This window comes from Antennarius striatus, chromosome 5, assembly GCF_040054535.1.
Source record: "Antennarius striatus isolate MH-2024 chromosome 5, ASM4005453v1, whole genome shotgun sequence".
Classification (NCBI taxonomy): domain Eukaryota; kingdom Metazoa; phylum Chordata; class Actinopteri; order Lophiiformes; family Antennariidae; genus Antennarius; species Antennarius striatus.
The window spans coordinates 24,556,466-24,575,371 of record NC_090780.1 but is presented as its reverse complement, the minus strand read 5'-3'; the positions used below and the strand labels follow the sequence as shown (position 1 = coordinate 24,575,371).

Below are 18,906 nucleotides of genomic sequence, written 5' to 3'. Positions count from 1 at the left end.
AACCAGTCAGATAATACGAACCGACAGGCACGAAGAAGAAAAGAACCAATCGGCTGAATGACAACAGAAGTAAACAAACAAACGTAAACTAACATTGTGGAACAATAAGTCTGACCGATGTCGTCTTTTAACCAGCCGTCACTCTAATGCTACTGTTAGCAATCCGTAGCGACACAAAGAGTAAAAGAAAATCAAGAGGGTTGCGTTTGTACCAAGAATGAAAGTACATTAGAACATTAAAATAAAGTGTGGTAGGAAATTAAATGAGGTAACATTACTAATTAATTCTTGCAAGAAGTAGATTTATTTACCCAATTTTCCTTTTTTACTTCTCAGTGTCGTAAACAAAGCCCGAACGAGAAAATTAAAAATCAGGAAATGGGAGTGAACCATTTCACGTTTGTTTACTCTTTGTTGTCGGGTCAAACCAGGAAGTGCAACAGAGCCACGAGCCCTCAGCTGAGAAAGTTAAAGATTTCAACTTTTATCGCACTTTAGCGGACAAAACGCGGTAGATTTTAAAACCGGGACGTTTGTGTCCGGTCAGAGGGGAGTCTACGGTTCGAATCCCTCGGAGGCAGCAGATCGTCCCTGTTGGAGAGATGTTCCGTTAATCCTCGGAGGGATTACAGCCCGTTTTCCTTGTCTCTTCAAACAAGGGTTAAAACATCAGAAAACAAATCATTTTTGTTTTTATTTAATTCGATTTTTTGAAATCGATTTTTGATAATACAAAACCACGACAGACAACGCGTCGCCTACACAGGGAAGCCCACATACCGGACATATTTTGCGGAACACCGCGCCTAACTTTCCTTACATGCGTCAAGCGGCTGTAAAGGTGCGCTTCTCTCTGGTGCCGTTCGTCCCGTTTTACCTGTATTTTAATTGTTCGACCTGAGTGACAGTTTAAGTCGTTTCCCATCCCCGCGCCGCTCGCTTGCCGCTCGCTTGCCGCTCTCTTGCCGCTCAGCTGCCGCGTCGCCGCGCGCCGCCTGAAGCGGCAGCGCCCGCGGAGACGCGTCGCGCCCGCCCGTGAGCCCTGCGGTTCTCGTTCCGTGCGTGACCGTCATTATGGGGCTCGCGCAGAGTTCGGACAGGACACGCGCGCCCTTCACGCCGGTCGGGGTTTGCGGGTAGCCGGTGCGGTGGACTCATGCGGCCGGATGTGGAGTACAGCCCGGTGGGAGAGGGGCTGGGGATGCGGGAGTTCTGGCTGTACGTGTGGCTGCGGAGGGCGGCGGTGATCGGGGCGCAGATCACCGGGATCGGACTGACACTCGTCATCTCCGTGCTGTCCAGACCCGGAACCAGTGAGTCACTGTGGACCCGATCCCTGAGGTTCACCGTCAGAACACGACAATGTTACGCTGCTGGTGTTTACACAGGTTCCCGGGCCGGCCGGAACCTCCCTTTATTCCTATAAATTACTTTTCTTTTGAAATTAATTTATCATGAGCTGATTGTAATTTATAATTTTTTTTGATTTTAATAATAAACAGTTTATTGTGAAGAACGTGGAACAGAAAAGGAGGATTCATTCACATTTATTACCTTTTACTTTAAATTTAAATCGATTTTCTCCTAAAACTAACTATAAAATAATGATAAAAATAATGGTAATAACAATAATTATTATTATCTTGGCTATTATTTTCTATTATTATTATTGTCATTCTTCTTGTTAAATATCCATATTATTCTCATTATTATAATATTTATTAATATATTATTATGCTTATTATTCTCATTATTATTCTCATTATTATTTTTGTTAACTTCACTGTCATTATTATTGTTATTAATAGTAGTATTAGTATCATTAGTACAGGATAATTTTGATGATGCTGTTTTTCTGCAAAGATGCTGACCTCTGACCTCTGCTTCTGTTCCAGGTCTGTTTTCCTGGCATCCTGTCTGCATGTCCTTTGCAGTAAGTTTTCGGATTCAATCTATTCTATCTACACAGACACAAAGCACAGCTTCAGAGCGTGAAAATAGTTTTTATGCTCCTTTCATGCAGCGCAGATTAACAAACAAACAAAAAACAATTACATTAAAATAGAAGATAATGAGTTTATTGTTTCACCTGCGTCTGTTCAGCCAGCCGTCACGCCCCACGGTTCTTGTGTCCATCATTTTTCCACTGTGAATAATAGATGGGGGGGGTTGTCGGTCTGAAGACGCGTCAGGTGTCAGGTTACCACCTGACCTACAACACAAACCGCGTCACATGTGTTGATGTCGGGGTTCGTTTCTCACCGGTGTAATTACTCCACCTCGAGGGCAAGAAGGCAAAAGCAAAAAGAAAATATCTGATGAATCTGTGACGTCGTATTTATCGGCCGTCACCGCCACCGTGGTCCTCCATGGTTGATTGACTAAACATTCTGAGCATGCTCAGTGGGAGAGTTCTGATGGGTCCACATGAGTCAGACCCGTGTTCAGGACCATGCATGTCAACCTAGAACCGAGTGAAGAGTAGCGCCCCCTTCCTCCACACACCTGTCCTGCGCTCTTCCTCTCTCCAGTACTGCCTGTGCCTGACCGAAGGAATCCTCGTCGTCTCCGCCGACGGCTCCCTCTTCTGCTGCAAGTCTCGGAACACCAACGTCCGCCTCCACTGGTTCTGCCAGGCCCTGGTCCTGGTGGCCGCCGCCACCGGGCTGAGCTTCATGGTGGCCAGCAAGAACGTGTCGGAGCTCGGCCACCTGGGCAGCTGGCACAGCTGGCTGGGCGTCTGCACCCTGGCCTCCACCCTGCTCCAGGCGGCGTTTGGCGTCTGCATGATCTTCTCCAAGCTGCTGCGCCTCTCCTCCTCCCTGCAGAGGCTGAAGCTCTACCACGCCACCTGTGGGCTGGTGGTCTACCTGCTAGCCACGGTGACCGTGGTGTTAGCCATGTTCTCAGACTGGTTCCAGGCCTCCGTGAAGGGGGCGGCCTGGTGGGCGCTCCTCCTGCTGCCCCTCTTCCCCGCCCTGGTGGTGATGAACCAGATCACCAACGCCTACCTGCCCCGCAAGAAGATCACCAGCTAGGAGGCTAACGGTTCCGAGTTCATTAGCACTTCAGTCTCCGGACGTCTGTGAGAATTATTTGCACTACATGAGCGGAAAGCTGGCGTCAGCGGAGGGTGTAGACTGCTGACAGCTTCAGTTGTGGATGATTATACACCAGCCTGTGTAATCTATTTATCACGTGTTGTGTTTTGACTGTTAGCGGGTGCTACATGAAGCATTTCAGCGTTTTAAAGGTGTAGTTTGTGGGATAGTTAACGACTAGCCGCTAACAAAGTCCTTAAACTACACACTGTTAGCATCTTTATGAGTGTAAATAGATAAAAATGTTTGAGATTGGAGTTGTTTGAAATGTAAAAGCGTTAAAATGTAAAAATTCCAGCATTTAGAGCCTGATGTGAAAAACTTCACGTAGCACCTCTGACTCATTCTAGTCTTTTGTTGTTTGGCGACGATCCGCTTCGTGTTTTCTTTGCTTTTGTCATCGATGGAGAAAAAAAATGATGACAGTCCCTGTTTTGGTTTGTCAAACTTGACCAGAAGCACAACTTATTGTTACTGTCGGACCCTCCTGGGCGAAGCTAACGCTAACTAAACCAATCGAGAACTGGACATTGACTGTTGCTCTTTTTATCCAATCAGAACTGGTGGAGGTTCTCATCCCGGTGATGGTAGATCACTTTATTGAATGAAGTCAGCTTTTATTGTAAGATTTTTATAAACAAGGGTTCCTGCAGACGCCTTGCAGCGGTAGCAGATCTTAGTCAGGATATCTGAAGTAGGAGGAGAAAACAGGTTCTTCTGGAAGATTAGCTGCGCCATCCTTCATTTCAGTCCAACAACACAACGTAGACTTCTGTCAAATCAGGTCACGCCTGAAGCCTCTGAGATGTAAAGATGGTCCTACGCCACGCCCTGCCTTCGTCGCTGGCTGACTTATGCAAAAAGCACCGAGTAGAAGATCCTTTTTCCACATTTCAGACACAAAGGAGTCGTTTCCTTTGCTTCAAAGCTGGACTGGAAACATCTCAAACTGTTGCTATTTTCATTTTCCATAAATTCTGTTTTTCACGTGTCGGGATTCCTTTGCGTGCATTTGCGCGGATCCTCTTCCAGAACTTTCCTCCATTTTTCCCCTTTTAAGGTTTTATTGGATGTTAATTTCTTCCAATCGAGGTTTTTCTGACGTTGACCGACGCCGACGCCCAATGAGGTGATGTGATTTTTGATTGTGGATTAAATAAAACTAATTTAAGCACATTGCCCTCCTTGCTTTACTGGACCGACATGCAGTACCTCAAAGTCGCCACAAGATGGCTTTTTAATTAAAATCATGCGATTATAACAGCACAATAAGCTCCAGATGCTCAGGACATAAATGAAACATAAATACTATAGTTTATTTAACTTTAAAAAAAAAATAAACTAACTATAACGCCTTAAGTTCATGTGAAACAAAGTCTCTGCTCTCATTGGCTATACTCTGGGCTCCGCCTCCGTTACGAGTCGGGGTGTGACGGTTTCTCCTCGCAGATGAAGGTGACGGAGCTGTTCAGCAGGTCATACATGTTGACTTCCACCACCTCCGCTGACGGTTTGCCCCCCCGCCCACCTGCCAGGGTCACCAGCACCTGCTGGGCGGTGGCCAGCTGGGTCTGCTCCCCAGAGACCGCTGACTCCGCCTCTTCGCCACCTGGTGGTTCAGATGGCTTCACCTGATTGGACAGAGATCTTGTCTTTAAAGGGGTTCCAAGTTGTTTCTAAAATACTCAGCAAGAAGTTTTCCACTGAGCGGTTGTAAACTCACACACACACACACACACACACACACACACACACACACACACACACACACACACACTGAGCTCCTTACTGTGTGGGAGGTGGACGCGTCCTCCTGCGGCTCCACGTGGACGGAGATCAGGTGCTCCTGCAGCTCCCCCTGGGAGGGGCAGGTCAAGGGGCAGAGTGGGCAGCCGAAGGTGTCGCCGCTCTGGCTGACATGCTGGCTGGTGATGTGCTCTTGCATCTCCTCCTCCCCCCCCAGCACCGCGGGGCAGTAAGGGCAGTGGACGGCTGCCGCCGAGCCTGGAGGACACACACACATAGACCACCTGAGATGTGTGTGTGTGTGTACAAAACTGTCTTCCTGTCCTTGACGACAGGTGTCTCTTTCTACCTGTATCTGCTGAGAGGTGTCTCTCCTCACCCAGTGTCTGGAGACCCCTCGCCCGTACCTGTGTGGGGCCCTCTGTGGGGCCCCTGTCGACTCACCTTGGTGCTCAGCTGCCTGGTGTTTGACCACGCTGGCGGTGCTGGGGAAGAACTTGAAGCAGATGTCACACTGGACCAGGGTCTTCAGCTGCCGGGTGTGGTTGGCGAAGACATCGGGGTGGTTGGTCCTGTTGTGGTACCACAGACCTGACAGTTGCTATGACAACAGAGAAAGACACACGCATGACATCGTCACCGGCGACCAGCTGGGCGGTGAAGCTGAACAGCTTCTCCTACCTGGTAGGACTTGTTGCAGAGGTCACAGCTGAAGGGCTTGGTTCCGGTGTGCGTGCTCTTGTGTTTGTCCAGCAGGGCGGCGCTGTTGAACACCTTGCTGCAGGTGGGACACTTATGGTACTCCTTCGGATGGAACTCCTGGATGTGTTGGCGATGTTCGTCCAACGACGAGAAGCTGAGGCAACACTTCTGACAGTCGTGAGGCTCGGACAAATCTGACAGGAGACGACAGAGAGTCATGACATCGTGGTCGAACATGCGTGTGTGTGTGTTTTGTGTGTGTGTGTCTTACTGTGGAAGGTGTGCAGGTGCACGGTTAGCCCGCTAGCCTGGCTGTAGCCTTTGCCACACTCCCGACACACATAGGGCCGGTCTCCGGTGTGTGTCCTCACGTGACGCGTCAGTTCGATGGACTGGGCGAAGATGGCCTTGCAGTACTGACACACGTACATCTTCCCTGAACACAAGAACACAACAACGACCGTGAACCGTAGCGCCGTGGCTAGCGGTGAAGCTAGTGAACCGACACGACCGTCATGTATGCGTTACCCTCAGAGTGTTTCTTCTTGGTGTGGTACGCTAGCGCCGCGGCCACCCTGAAGCTCATGTCGCAGTGTTTGCAGCTGTAGGGTTTCTCCCCCGTGTGGAGCCTCATGTGGTTCTTCAGAGACGAGTTGGCGCCAAACTTGGCGCCGCAATCGTCGCAAGCGAACGGTTTCTCCTCAAAGTGTTCGGTGCGCTTGTGGTAAATCATGCCTGGGGATCAACAAGAGGCGGCGGGGTTGACTAGATGCTGCTAAGCTAGCAGAGAATCGTTTGGGTCGTCGCAGATCCTCACCTGACGGGTGGGCGAAGGTCCGCCCGCAGAGGTCACAGGGCACCTTCTTTTTCTTGGTTTGCGCGGGGCCGCGGTGAGCTTCTGTCCGATGGCGCTGCAGCGCCCTCTGATTGGGAAGCTTGACGGAGCACTGGGGGCACTGCTGCTCGTCGTCCTGCGACATGGAGCAGCGCTTCACGTGGACCAGCATCCGACACTTGTAGGCGAAGCCCCTCTTGCACCAGCGGCAGGAGTAGGGCTTGGAGGTAGCATTAGCGTCCTTCTCGTTTTCCTCCCTCTCCTTCTTGATGGGTTCTTCCTCTTCCTGTTGATTTTCCTCCGTCGTCACGTCTTCCTCCTTTTCAGAATCAGCTGTAGAATTCAAGACGCGATCAGTTCCCTGACTTCACAACGTTTTAAAGAACACGGGACGCACCCAGTCAACCGAGTCTCTTTGTTACCTTTGTTGTGGTTTTCTTGTGGCTCCTCCATGTCCTCCTCCGGTTCCTCCAGCAGGGGGAGCAGTGATGGGGGGAAACAGGAAGCAGCTTTCTCTTGAATGGCCCGGAGCAGACTGAGGAGCGCCGCTCCACTGAGCTGCCCGTCCTTCACTCCGCTCATCAGCTTCTCCAGGGCGGCGCTGGGCTCCGCCTCCTCACAGCACCGACAGACCACCTGCCGGGGGGGGGGGAGAAGGCAACTGGATTTACCTCCGATACAGAGACGATGGGGCTTCTTCTGAAAACAGGCATCTTTTCTACTCGTTTCGATTTTTCTATTCTTTATTAAAGAAGTTGATGTGAACTAAATACAAAACTCCCCCCAATCTCTAACCCCCAACCCTTAATCCCTGAATTTACTTTGAAATATTAGTCTTCTGGTTGAGTTTTGTTTGTTTGTTTGTTTGTTGCTCTACCTGTCGCTCCTGCTCATCCAGGACGCTCTGTGCTGCCTGGCCCAGCAGCTCTAGGACAGACGGGACGCTGCTGAGGAGCTCTACGATCTCAGCGGAACATTCCAGAACTCCAGCTGAGGCAGCGCTGGACGCCGTCGCCATTCCAACTTCTTCATTTTCTGAGGAGGCCACTTCTGTCGGTTCTGGGAACAAATAGATCCTGTTTGAGGTTACATTGAACACCATTGGGTTTAGAGACTGTCCTTTGACAGGACAAGAACCCAGAACCTACCGGAGGACTTGGACACCTCCACACAGCCTCGTTTACAGGCTGGTTCCTCCGACAGTGACTTGTCTTTCATCAGCTCCGCTGCTGACTCCGTTTCCCCTGAGGTTACGTCGTCCTCGCCGCGTGAAAGTGAAAGATCCGGGTTGAGGTTCTGGGCTTTGCCTGTCGTGGCGACATTGGTCTGTGTAGACGGAACCGGGACAGACGGCTGCTGGCTCACCAGGCTGGTGAGGACGTTCTTGAAGCCTACGGCCACGTCGAACATCTGCAGACTGTCCGCCGCCGTGATGATGCGGCTGACGTTGTGTTTGCCGATGGGCAGCTTGCCGGTGTAGACCATGTCAAGCAGGCAGCCGAACTCCTGCGAGGAAACCATCGTCGTGTCGATGGAGATGGTATCCGAGCCGTCCAGGAGGGACCTGACAGAGATCATGTTAACTGATTAGACGTCATGGTTCCAAAGAGTCAACACCCCAATCGGAACAAGACAAGACCCCAATAGCCGGAATTCTTTCACGTCGTACTCGCTCTACCTGAACAGCAGACTGGAGGCAGCCAGGACCAGCTTGTGAGCTCGGTGAGGACTGTCCCCTACCAGGATGGTGCAGTCACAGAAGTGACCCTCCTTCCTCAGGGCCCACAGCTGCTGCATCAGCTGGCTGCTGTAGTTGGGGAGCTCCATCATCTTGCCTGAGGGCCAGGAGGTGGAGAACGCTCTGTCCTTTCCTTGAATGAAGAGAACATGGTGTGAAATAGAGCCCAAACTGAACACACCGAGCATAGAACCTCATCGGGGTGTAGATTTGGTTTTACAGTGACGTCATGGAGGTTCGATAGTAGTCTTGAGTCTTTAGCAAGTAGCCATGATGTCACGACGCTCCCAAGCGGCCGCACCCGTCTTTAACTAACAAATCAGTGTGTCATGACTCATATTTAAGATCTGAGAACCACCAGCACCCATAATGGACCAGTCTGACACTGGTTCTTTGCTACTGGGTCAACATCCAGCTGCTGGGTTACTGGTAAGTCTGTGCTCCGGTTGTGTTACCTGAAAAATGTGTGTGTCTTCATTTTTGGTGTGTTTGTTATGTCCTAATTTGACAGTAAATTGGTTTAGAAACAGGAGAGAAGCAGTAGATAGTCTCTCCACCCGGCTTTGACGTCGGTTCATCTTTCCACGCATTTCAACAATGGAGACTTGTGTGTTTTCATGATCAGAGACTTTCTTTGTAACTTGGACGCAATAAAAAAAACTTTCTGTGTGTTCGTTTGATTTTAATGAATTACGAACCGAGTGTAAAGATGAGTTCGATTTGTAGAAAAGTAATGAATGAATGAATGGCACCACCATGCTTTGTTTTCAAAGAGGAAGGCGGGACTGACAAACCGGAAATGACGTTTAACCCCGGCGGAGTCGATTTAGAAATAATAATAAATGTCAATTAGCTAACTTTTATTTAATAATGATTTCTTCACATGAAATTTTTACTTTTTTTTTTTAGAGTTTTCTGCGCAGACCCGGAATTCATCGTCCTGGTTTAAGGTCAGATGTTCGGTTTGTCACTCAGGGAGCCCTCAGAGATAGCCGCGCTATCGTTAGCTTTAGCTCCGGATGCTAATGTCTTCTACAAAGTGTGACTAGTGTTAAATCAGTGAGTTGATTGTGATACAGGAGCCGTTCTAGTGAAAATACTGCCGAGCGACCGACCGAAACTCCGCTTCCAGTCAGTGGGTGGATTTACCTTCAGATATTCAAACGATCCGTCTCTTTATTTAAAAGGCTCTGTCGAACAATTCTGCTGTGCGCAATAAAGCTTAGCCGTTTTGAAGATGGAGGCAGACCCTACGGCAAGCGAACAGGGACAAAAGTGGAAATGAGTTCGCGTTTCTACGTTGTCGAATAAAACCAAATAAATATGTGAATTGAATAAATGTTAGGGAATACTTTTGACTTTACTCACATTTTCAACAAACATATACTTTAAACTTGTAGTAAACTTGTAGTTTTAAGTTTAGGTTTTTAAGTTTAAATAAAACAAGGCCACACAATTTTTTTATTCTTTTAATTCAGATCATTAAAAATCTCTATTATTTGTTTTTGCTGGCAACTGACAATTTTTTTTCATATCAGATATGTTTTTTGGAGTCTTTTTGTAGTCAATAACGTTATTGTTATTTCCTGTTTTATAATCCAACATATTTCTGAGGTGAAAATTATCTCACACTGCATCTAATGTGTAACTGGTCCACGCAACAGTTATTTAGTCTTTAAACGGGCTTTTAGAGGTCAGAGGTGAGGAACCAGCCTGTTGACACCCAACTATCGTACCACTTCCTGAATCTGTCACGTGGTATCAGCTGGGCAGCAAGGCTTCGGACGTCATCACTGTTAGCTCCTCCCCTAAAGGAAGCAAGCGCCTCCCGGAAACCCCCCTCTCCCTTACTCGTCACACGCTTTGAAGGCTCAATACAGAACGTCACGTGACTACGGGGTTACGGATTTTTAGCTAGCTAGCTAACCGTTGCGCATCGTTCTTGACGTTTCCTCGTAAATTCTGTTTGTTGTGAATCATATTTATCCAGTTTTTTGTGTGTATTTGTGCGCTTTGTGAAGCGACATGTTCACTTTTTAGCTGAAACAGAGCCGTGACGCAAGTGTTATGCTAACTCGCTAGGGATTAGCTTAGCCTCTGCTAGCCGACTATGCTAGCCCCTTTGGACGGAGTTCCGCCGTCTTATTGCTCTTTTCGTGCCCATCAGTCTCACCATGTGATCGGCGCTGACTTCTAGGACCATGGCGCCCCGCTTGCAGCTGGAAAAGGCGGCTTGGCGCTGGGTGGAGACGGTGAAACCGGAGGAAATCAGCCAGGAACACATCGACCTAGCATACCGCATCAATCTCCCGGCCTGCAAGAGAGGATCCTGCAGGTAGAGCAGTGACATTCTGGACACCTTCATCTGTCCTAATAGGATTATGTCATCACAACACTCTCTTATCAGATTATTATTTAATTTATTTTCTACTTTAGTTGTCATTCCGACTGAATGATGATTCAAAACCCGTGTTTGTTTACTTGTGAACAAGCCAACATAGCATGAAGAGCAGCTTTGCTGACGTCATATGTAATGTAAGGTCATGAACATCAGTTCTTCAAATGTATACATTAAAAAAAACAGATATTATCTAATGGATGATAGTTTTTAAGCATTGAAAGAATCACTAGTTCCAGTAGTTGGAATGAAGTTGAATGTGGCACCTAGCTGTGTAATAAAGCTTTATTTTAAGGGTATATAAATATAGCTGGACATGAATTGTTTCTCCTCAGAAAGAGAAATCAGGCTCTGTTACTATTAAATCAGGCATTGGAACGTTCATACCGATAACTTTGTTTTGCAGGAGGAATTGCAAAGGGAATCCCAACTGTCTGGTGGCGATCGGTGAACAGGCCTGGCTCGGAGAGATCGATGAAAATACTTTCCACAACATCGATGATCCAAATTCAGAGCGCCGAGACAAGGTATAGCTTTTCTCATTTGTGTTATTTTACTCGACTCTCAGTTTAAACAGGTGGTCTCTTGGCTTTTGAGGTCTGTATTTTTGCCTGGTTTGTCTTCTGTCATTGAGTCTTGAAATGAAACATACCACCCTGCATACTTCAAACGTTTCACACAGTTGCCTGCTCGTGTCACACGTCTGTTGTGGATGGATCGCATCGCGGTCAGAGGGAGAATAGTACAATAATACCTGATGACAGCTAATCCTGCCTCGCTGTTTGTTTCCTGCCAGAACACATTCGTCGGCCTGACTAACCTTGGTGCCACATGTTACGTCAACACGTTCCTGCAAGTGTGGTTCCACAACCTGGAGCTGCGGAGGATCCTGTATCAGTGCCACAACCCCCGAGCGCAGGAGCACAACACCGAGTCTGGTATGAGTGGAGACGGAACGCCGGAGATGATTTGTGGTTGATCTTTAAGTATACATTACGGGTGTATAATTAATCATATATATATATACGTTATGTAAACAATAATAAAGAATGAAAAGAAACACAAAGTCACGAGAACACACGAGCTACGTCTTTTTCGTGTGGAAGCGTTTTGCTCTTCGTCTTCTTAATAAATCGTATCCTCGGCTCAGTAAAACACACACACACACACACACATTTATATATATATATATATATATACATTATTTTATTTTATTTTTTTCAGATTACGAGCCTCAGTCCATCTGTGAGCATCTCCAGTATCTGTTTGCACTCCTGCAGAACAGCAACAGGAAGTACATCGACCCGTCAGGGCTGGTCAAAGCGCTGGGCCTGGACACGGGGCAGCAGCAGGTAACCCACGTATGAATTCTAAAACAGATATATATGCAGTAACATCTGAAGTTACCCAAACCACGTCTGGAAATCGACCGTTTGCCAGAATCGAATGAGATGAACAGTTTTGCTGATGATCAACAGGTTTTAGTTTCAGAATCTCAGGGGATTGAGGGACGTGTTTTCTTTTTTTCATCATTGAATTGTTTTGTTTTTTTTCCAGGACGCCCAAGAGTTCTCGAAGCTTTTCCTGTCTCTGTTGGAGGACACGCTGTCCAAGCAGAAGAACACGACGCTCCAGAACGTCATCCAGCAGCAGTTCTGTGGGCAGTTTTCATACGTCACTGTGTAAGACGCCACAAGTCTCCTTTAAAACGTCTCAGTTATATCTGAACTGAGTGATAATATAGACTAATGTAAAACCATCCGTTACCGTCATGTGACCCGTTGCCATGGTGTCGTCCTCCAGCTGTAACCAGTGTGGGCGGTCCTCTGCTCTGCCGTCCAGATTCTACGAGCTGGAGCTGAACATTCAGGGACACAAGAACCTCACTGAGTGCGTCACCGAGTTCCTGAAGGTAGTCTCCACCCCCCACTGCGACAAACATCTGATCCAGAACCATCCAGCTCAGCTTCAACAGTCTTATTGTTATTATGGGATGACATGCATGTACAGGTAGACCCAAACTAAAGTCGTTTAGAGTCTCGTCGTTCTCGATTATACAGAAAAATACACGGAAACGAGTTGATTTGATTCACATCGGACCAATTAACGTAAGCTGAGGTCTACCTGTACCCACACACACACACACACACACACACATACACGCACACACACACACACACACACACCATTCGTCCATCTTCCAAACTGAAGCAGCCGGAGGTGTTACTCACCGGTCTGACCTCCTGCAGGAGGAGAAGCTGGACGGTGAGAACCGTTACTTCTGTGAGAGCTGCCAGAGCAAACAGAGCGCCACCCGGAGGATCAAACTACACAGCCTGCCGCCGACGCTCAACCTGCAGCTCATGCGCTTCGTGTTCGACAGGTGAGCCGTCACGTCGGTGCTGACACGCCGCTGGTTTCGTACCGGATTAACCGCCGATGTCTACCTGCTGGTTTCTAAGTGTGTTTTTTCTCCTCCAGACAAACAGGCCACAAGAAAAAACTGAACACCTTCATCAGCTTCCCGGAGCAGCTGGACATGGGGCCTTTCTTGGAAGGAAAACCAGGTGAGAGCGTCGTGACGTCACGACCAATCAGAAGACGTCATCTCCTTCTGACTGGGAGACGTTCGCTCTCATTGAAAGCTCCTTGACGTTTTTGTCGACTCCGCCTGCAGACCAGACGTGCGTTTACGAGCTGAGCGCGGTGCTGATCCACCGCGGCGTCAGCGCCTACTCGGGCCACTACATCGCCCACGTGAAAGACGCCCGGACCGGCGACTGGTACAAGTTCAACGATGAGGAGATCGAGAAGATGGAAGGAAAGAAGCTGCAGCTCGGCATCGAGGAGGACATCGGTGAGGAGCGCGTCACGTCGTAGCGGTGTAGTAACAGATTAAGGCCTGTAGGGGGCAGTAGAAACAAAAATGTAATAATTCTGGTTTGCAGAGGAAAATGTTGGAAAGAAACGAAGCAAAACTGTTTTATTATTAACTGTTTGGCTGCCAGGTCAGTATATTTCTGTTCTTGAACACCGTCTAAAGATACATCTGTTAACGTCTTCCTCTCTCGTCTCGTCAGCCGAGACGGCCAAGTCCCAGACGCGGAAGCCGAAGTGCAGCAAAGGCTACCACTGCTCCAGGAACGCCTACATGCTGGTGTATAAAGCCCAGGAGGAGGAGAACTCGGACCCGTCCTGGACCAACGTCGAGGTGCCGGGTGAGTTCTGGAGCTCACCGTTTCCACTTTGTTGGCCTTGACTGATCTTGTCTGATGGTTCTGCCTCCGTCCCGGCGGCCAGCCTTCCTCCAGAGGTTGGTGGACCAAGACAACCATAAATTTGAGGAGTGGTGCAGCGAGATGGCCGACATGCGGAAGCAGAGCGTGGATAAGGGCAAAGCCAAGCATGAGGAGGTGAAGGAGCTCTTCGAGCTCTTACCCACGAGAGACGGTCGGTAAAAACACCCTGACCCCCCCCCAACAGACAGCGTGTAGATGTTTCCATCCGCCGTTCGGCTTCAGGCTCAACTTCGGCTTCTGGTTTTTCTGACGCGCTTCTGCCCCCCCCCCCGTGTCTCAGGCGAGCCGTACGAGTTCGTCCCTCTGGACTGGCTGAAGAAGTGGCTGGACGACTCCACCGCCACCAAGGAGATCGACAACGGCCACTTCCTGTGTTCGCACGGGAAGCTGCACCCGGACAAGGTGGGAGACTCCAAGAGGGTGTCCCAGCAGGCCGCTCAGCTGCTCTACGAGCGCTACGGCGGGGGGCCGAGGCTGGACGGTGAGTGGGGACATGGTGATGGTCGAGAAAAGAGGTCCGTCGATCTGGATCAGTTCACCGTTTAGATAAACTGGGAAATTTAAAGATCCAGAGCCTCCATTATTTCTGTTTTCTTCCTGATCTGATCTGATTTGCACGCTGCCCCCCCCCCCCAGGCTCGTCTCTGTGTAGAGAGTGTGTCGGCCAGCGCTGCAGGGTGCTGAGACTGAAGAACCAACTCAATGAAGACTATAAGGAGGTGTCCAACCTGGTCAAACGCTCACCCAGGTAAACAAGATCTCAGAGATCAACTCGTTATCTGAAGAACAAAATGTGAGCCAGTAAAGTCAGCGTTTACATCACAGTTGTCAACCTCGTGGCCCGGGGGCCGAGTGTGGCCCGCCACGTCATTTTATGTGGCCCTCGAGAGTTCAAAGGTCAAGAGTGTCTAAAAATAAATGGGTCAAAATTGTCTTCTCCCATTTCAACATTTACAAACATAACATTTGTTTTACAAAAACGTCGTGAACAAAGTTAATGTCCTAACTCGTGTCTGATGTTATTTTTCTTTATTGATTGATAGTTTGATCCTTGATTGATGGAGTTCTGTGGGTTTAATAACCTGACAGATTAAAAGGATTTATGTTAGAACAGAGAAACAATCAAACATGTTTTTTCTGTCTAACTGTAATGTTTGGAACTAGAATAAGAAATTTAACATTAAGGAGTAGTTACATTTAGTTACATTACATTTAGTTACATTACATTTAGTTACATTACATTTAGTTACATTACATTTAGTTACATGACATTTAGTTACATTTATTAGTTACATCTGGCCCTTTAAGGACAGACTTGATGCTGATGTGGCCCCTCGGAGAAAAAACGTTTGACACCCCTGGTGTAGAAGCATTCAGATAAAGATTCCAACTTATCTGGGTATTTTGGGGTACAAACATGCCCCCCTGACGTGTTCATGCCCCCCCCCCGTGTGTCAGCGGTGAGGGCTTCTGGGTGGGGAAGGCGTCTCTCCGCAGCTGGAGGCAGCTGGCTCTGGATCAGTTGGAGGAGGACGAACACAAAACCAAACACGGCAACGTCCAGACCAACGGCGAGGGGCTGCACGGCAACAGCAAAGGTGAGCTTGGGGTGGGCCGGGGGGGGGACTGGCCGTCCAATCAGGAAGCAGGAAAATATCTCCTGTTGATTGTCGTTTCTTTGCCTGCAGAGTTCGGTCCGGAGCTTTCGGAGGGAACCGAGGACGAGATGAAGACCTTCAACGAGGACGTCGTCTGCAGCCACGGTGCCGTCTCGTCGCTCTTCGTCGCCGTGGTTACTTGTGTTTGTGATGTCGAGCGGCGGTAACGCGTCTTCCCGCTGCCTGCAGGCGGTCTGACCATCCTGGAGACGGAACGGAAGCTGGTGTCGCCCGACGTCTGGACCAAGCTGAGGGCCTACTTCCCCAAAGCCCCAGAGTTCACCCAGAGCCAGGAGGCCTGTCAGAAGTGTCTGGTGGGTAGACGTTCAAACACCGCCTCCTCCGCACTGACCTTTCACCCCAGACACAAACAAACTACTTCCTGTCTCCAGACGCTGGAGCAGGAAGAGAAGGACAACGAGGCCGTCAGTAAGATGATGGCTCTGGACCAGAAGAACCAGCTGCCCAACCTGTTCCACGAGAAGAACCGGCCCACGCTGGCCAAGTGGCCTCAGGTAGCCGGGAGCAGCGACCCCCCAGGGGTCACGTGACCATTGACCTGTGGCATCCGTAACCCCCCTCTGTTCTCCGTCTCTCCAGGGCACCGAGGTTCTTTACGTGGTGCCGCTTTTCTTTGTGGATGAGTGGAAAAAATTCATCAGGTGTGTTTCTATAAAAGATAAAAACAAAGGAGTGTCGAGTCGAACGCCAGCGACGTCACAAGAATAAAACGTCGTTTCTGCTCGTCTTTTATTTTGAAGGAGACCCACCAAGTCGTCCCCGGTGTCCAACGTGGGAAACACTCTGCTGCTCTGCCCCCACGGGGGCTTCATGTTCACCTACGACTCTCTGATCCACGGCGACGCCCAACAGTGAGTTCACCGTCACCGGTGGACCGGCTGTTATTGTTTCCATGGTTACAGGTTGAACTCAGTAGATTGAACTGTGATGAGGGTTTTTATGGGATGCAGCGCGTGTGTGTGTGTGTGTGTGTTTGTTTGTGTGTGTGTGTGTGTGTGTGTGTGTGTGTGTGTGTGTGCTCTCATGTTGTGCCGTCTCTCCTGCACAGTGTAGCTCTCCTCTGGCCCAGCGAATGGGACGTGATCAGCAAACTCTTCATTGTCGATCAGCCAATCAGCATCCACTGCATGAGAGAGGCCACGCCCACCGGCGCCACCATGAAGTACACAACTCAGCCTGGTGAGAACGGTTCGGGTCATCTGACGCCGGTCGGGTTCGGGTCATGTGACGCGGGTGTGTGTCGCCGCAGATCTGTGCTGGGAGTGCCGACAGAGCTTCCTGTTCCAGCAGCAGCGCGACCTGCGGGAGTACACCCAGGCCACGGTTTACATCCGCAAGGTCATCGAGGACAAGAGGGTAGGAGACCAAAGGTCACCCGGTGACCCACCTCCAGGCGACCTCCGGTGCTGACGCGGCGTCTTTCTGCTCAGATGATCAAGGAGGCGGGTCCGGAGCTAACCGCTAGCAGCTCCGAGGCGGAGGAGGAGAGGGAGGAGCATCCGAAGGAGGACGGAGAGCGAGACCCGGACTTCGGTCAGGTAAGGACCGGTCGCCGTGCCGACGGGAGCTCCGGGGGGGGCGTGGCCTCCGTCGAGCTCTGACGGCCTGCCTTTCAGTCTGAAGACGGCGCCAAGCGGCTGAAGCTGAACAACGGCAGCGCGCCGTCGCCGGCCGCCGTTCCCGTGGCGACCGTCACCAAACTGGGCGGGATCAGGAGGAGCACCCGCCACCGGAAACTCAGAGGGGAGAAGGCGCTGATCGTCTCAGCCAATCAGACGCTGAAGGAGCTGAAGATACAGGTGATCCGCTACCAGAACACCGCACGCACACACACACACACATACACACACACACACACGGGACGGGGTGTCAGTTCTAACCCAGGTGTGTGTTCTCACACTCCAGATCATGCACGCCTTCTCCGTGGCTCCGTTTGACCAGAACCTCTCCATCGACGGCAAGAATCTGACCGACGACGGCGCCACGCTCGGAAGTTTAGGAGTCGTCCCCGAGAGCATCATCTGTCTGAAGGTAGTTCACAGGAAGTGATGTCAGGACGGTCTGACGCCACCTAGTGGACAACACTGTAATAACAAACGTTTGTTTGAAACGAGTGGATTCTCTCCTGTCTGTCTGTGAGTCACTCTTGATGCTTGCCTCGGTCACATGACTGCCTTCTTAAAGGGGCCGCTCTGGACGCTAACACAGAATACATTAGCGCTAAACTGAAACTCCCAAGCTAGCAGAACCAACAAGAAACAAACGGTGTGACGTTATGAGAACTACTGCTAATAAAGTTTATACAAACTGGAATCACGTTAATTATTATATGTTAACTATGTTAAAATGTTAATTATTAAATTAACATTTTAACATAATTAACATTTTAACATTAGTATTTGTTTTTATATTATAAAAAATATTATAAAATGTTTACAACAATTATAAAATATAGACTTATAAAATGTTAATTATTAAATAAACATTTTAACATTAACAATTGGCATTTTAACATAATTAACATTTTAACATTAATAATTGACATAGAATTAACATTTAATAATTAACGTGAATCCCGTTTGTATCAACTTTATTAGCAGCGTCCTCGTAACGTCACGCCAGCGTTTGTTTGTTGTTGGTTCTGCTAGTTAGGGAGAACCAACAAGAAACAGACGTTGGCGTGACGTTTACAACGACGCTGCTAATAAAGTTGATACAAAGTGGATTCACCTTTATTATTAGATGTTAATTATTAAATATTTAAATAACAGGACTGTCCATGAGAATACTTTGACGTTAAACCGATCTGTGGTGGAGAAAAGGTCGAGGACCGGTTTGTTTTTTTTAACCCTGACTCCCGTCCATCACGGGTTCATCTTTGTGTCCCACAGGCTGACGAGCCGATATCAGATTACGCGGTGATGGAGGACGTTTATCAGGGTAAGAGGCGTTTTCTTCTCGCTGCTGCGTTTCACATCAAACCTTCATCGTTATAACAATATAATAACTTGTGTTCCTCCCTCACAGTGGGGATGCCTGAAGAGGGATTCAAAGGTGAGGGTCAGCGTCGGTGGATGTCGTCGCTTTGCGTGCACCTTTGTGTATTAGTGTTCTGATAGTGTGTGTGTGTGTGTGTGTGTCTGCAGGCACTGGGCTCCTCGGTCATTGAGGATCACTGCGCCACGACTATGAATTGGACAGATGGAGCTTTTTGGAAAAAAAATAATAAATGCTTGAATTTGTCAAGTGCCCATATATAAATAAGTTCTTTAATTTGCTCTTTTTTATGTTTAAGTTGTCTTTTCTTAAAATAAAGTGTGACTCTGTTGCAAAGCTGCTTTTATTTCTCTCAATAAGCAAATCTACAGTATATTCATGTCCGCCAAAACACAGTGGTATATATATATA

General features: G+C 48.8%; 3 protein-coding genes across 6 annotated transcripts; 2 read left to right on the top strand and 1 right to left on the bottom strand.

The window, feature by feature from the left end:
- Positions 1 to 426: 426 nt before the first annotated feature.
- Positions 427 to 4,296, top strand: cyb561d1 (cytochrome b561 family, member D1). Its single transcript, XM_068314859.1, has 3 exons — positions 427 to 1,313; positions 1,896 to 1,933; positions 2,532 to 4,296. Exons 1-3 carry the CDS (start codon positions 1,157 to 1,159, stop codon positions 3,036 to 3,038), a joined length of 702 nt encoding a protein of 233 aa, XP_068170960.1. The 5' UTR covers positions 427 to 1,156; the 3' UTR covers positions 3,039 to 4,296.
- A 100-nt stretch (positions 4,297 to 4,396) lies between these two features.
- Positions 4,397 to 9,351, bottom strand: zbtb40 (zinc finger and BTB domain containing 40). Of its 2 annotated transcripts, XM_068314854.1 has the most exons (12): positions 9,272 to 9,351; positions 8,063 to 8,255; positions 7,533 to 7,948; positions 7,262 to 7,443; positions 6,807 to 7,020; positions 6,367 to 6,717; positions 6,078 to 6,284; positions 5,821 to 5,985; positions 5,529 to 5,743; positions 5,292 to 5,448; positions 4,891 to 5,105; positions 4,397 to 4,732 (listed from the first exon to the last, which is right to left on the bottom strand). In XM_068314854.1, the coding sequence occupies exons 2-12, from the start codon at positions 8,212 to 8,214 to the stop codon at positions 4,517 to 4,519; spliced, it is 2,490 nt and encodes an 829-aa protein (XP_068170955.1). In that variant the 5' UTR covers positions 8,215 to 8,255; positions 9,272 to 9,351; the 3' UTR covers positions 4,397 to 4,516. The 2 variants fall into 2 exon arrangements, with proteins under 2 accessions (XP_068170955.1, XP_068170954.1); XM_068314853.1 differs by having other exon boundaries at positions 4,891 to 5,448.
- Positions 9,352 to 9,970: 619 nt separating this feature from the next.
- Positions 9,971 to 18,831, top strand: usp48 (ubiquitin specific peptidase 48). 3 transcript variants are annotated; one of them, XM_068314632.1, is made up of 27 exons: positions 9,971 to 10,457; positions 10,927 to 11,047; positions 11,317 to 11,458; positions 11,745 to 11,872; positions 12,078 to 12,202; positions 12,324 to 12,432; positions 12,770 to 12,903; positions 13,002 to 13,087; positions 13,198 to 13,377; positions 13,601 to 13,738; positions 13,821 to 13,970; positions 14,100 to 14,300; positions 14,456 to 14,567; positions 15,278 to 15,417; positions 15,508 to 15,582; positions 15,667 to 15,791; positions 15,870 to 15,992; positions 16,078 to 16,139; positions 16,239 to 16,349; positions 16,547 to 16,677; positions 16,748 to 16,854; positions 16,929 to 17,036; positions 17,115 to 17,297; positions 17,404 to 17,529; positions 18,390 to 18,438; positions 18,526 to 18,552; positions 18,645 to 18,831. In XM_068314632.1, the coding sequence occupies exons 1-27, from the start codon at positions 10,324 to 10,326 to the stop codon at positions 18,665 to 18,667; spliced, it is 3,150 nt and encodes a 1,049-aa protein (XP_068170733.1). In that variant the 5' UTR covers positions 9,971 to 10,323; the 3' UTR covers positions 18,668 to 18,831. The 3 variants fall into 3 exon arrangements, 2 of the variants coding, with proteins under 2 accessions (XP_068170733.1, XP_068170734.1); XR_011035365.1 differs by lacking the exons at positions 17,115 to 17,297; positions 17,404 to 17,529; positions 18,390 to 18,438; positions 18,526 to 18,552; positions 18,645 to 18,831 and having other exon boundaries at positions 16,552 to 16,677; positions 16,929 to 16,961; XM_068314633.1 differs by lacking the exons at positions 16,929 to 17,036; positions 17,115 to 17,297; positions 17,404 to 17,529; ... (1 more) ...; positions 18,526 to 18,552; positions 18,645 to 18,831 and having other exon boundaries at positions 16,552 to 16,677; positions 16,748 to 16,887.
- Positions 18,832 to 18,906: the final 75 nt, after the last annotated feature.

Bases quoted from the DNA above. Each gene is read 5' to 3' on its own strand.
- cyb561d1 (XM_068314859.1), top strand. From the start codon at position 1,157: ATGCGGCCGGATGTGGAGTACAGCCCGGTGGGAGAGGGGCTGGGGATG. The intron at 1,314-1,895 runs GTGAGTCACTGT...CTTCTGTTCCAG, and splicing joins GCTGTCCAGACCCGGAACCA to GTCTGTTTTCCTGGCATCCT. The intron at 1,934-2,531 runs GTAAGTTTTCGG...TCCTCTCTCCAG, and splicing joins CTGTCTGCATGTCCTTTGCA to TACTGCCTGTGCCTGACCGA.
- zbtb40 (XM_068314853.1), bottom strand. From the start codon at position 8,214: ATGATGGAGCTCCCCAACTACAGCAGCCAGCTGATGCAGCAGCTGTGG. The intron at 7,949-8,062 runs GTAGAGCGAGTA...GATCTCTGTCAG, and splicing joins GCCTCCAGTCTGCTGTTCAG to GTCCCTCCTGGACGGCTCGG. The intron at 5,986-6,077 runs GTAACGCATACA...TCTTGTGTTCAG, and splicing joins CAAGAAGAAACACTCTGAGG to GGAAGATGTACGTGTGTCAG.
- usp48 (XM_068314632.1), top strand. From the start codon at position 10,324: ATGGCGCCCCGCTTGCAGCTGGAAAAGGCGGCTTGGCGCTGGGTGGAG. The intron at 12,433-12,769 runs GTAGTCTCCACC...GACCTCCTGCAG, and splicing joins GCGTCACCGAGTTCCTGAAG to GAGGAGAAGCTGGACGGTGA. The intron at 13,088-13,197 runs GTGAGAGCGTCG...CTCCGCCTGCAG, and splicing joins TTTCTTGGAAGGAAAACCAG to ACCAGACGTGCGTTTACGAG.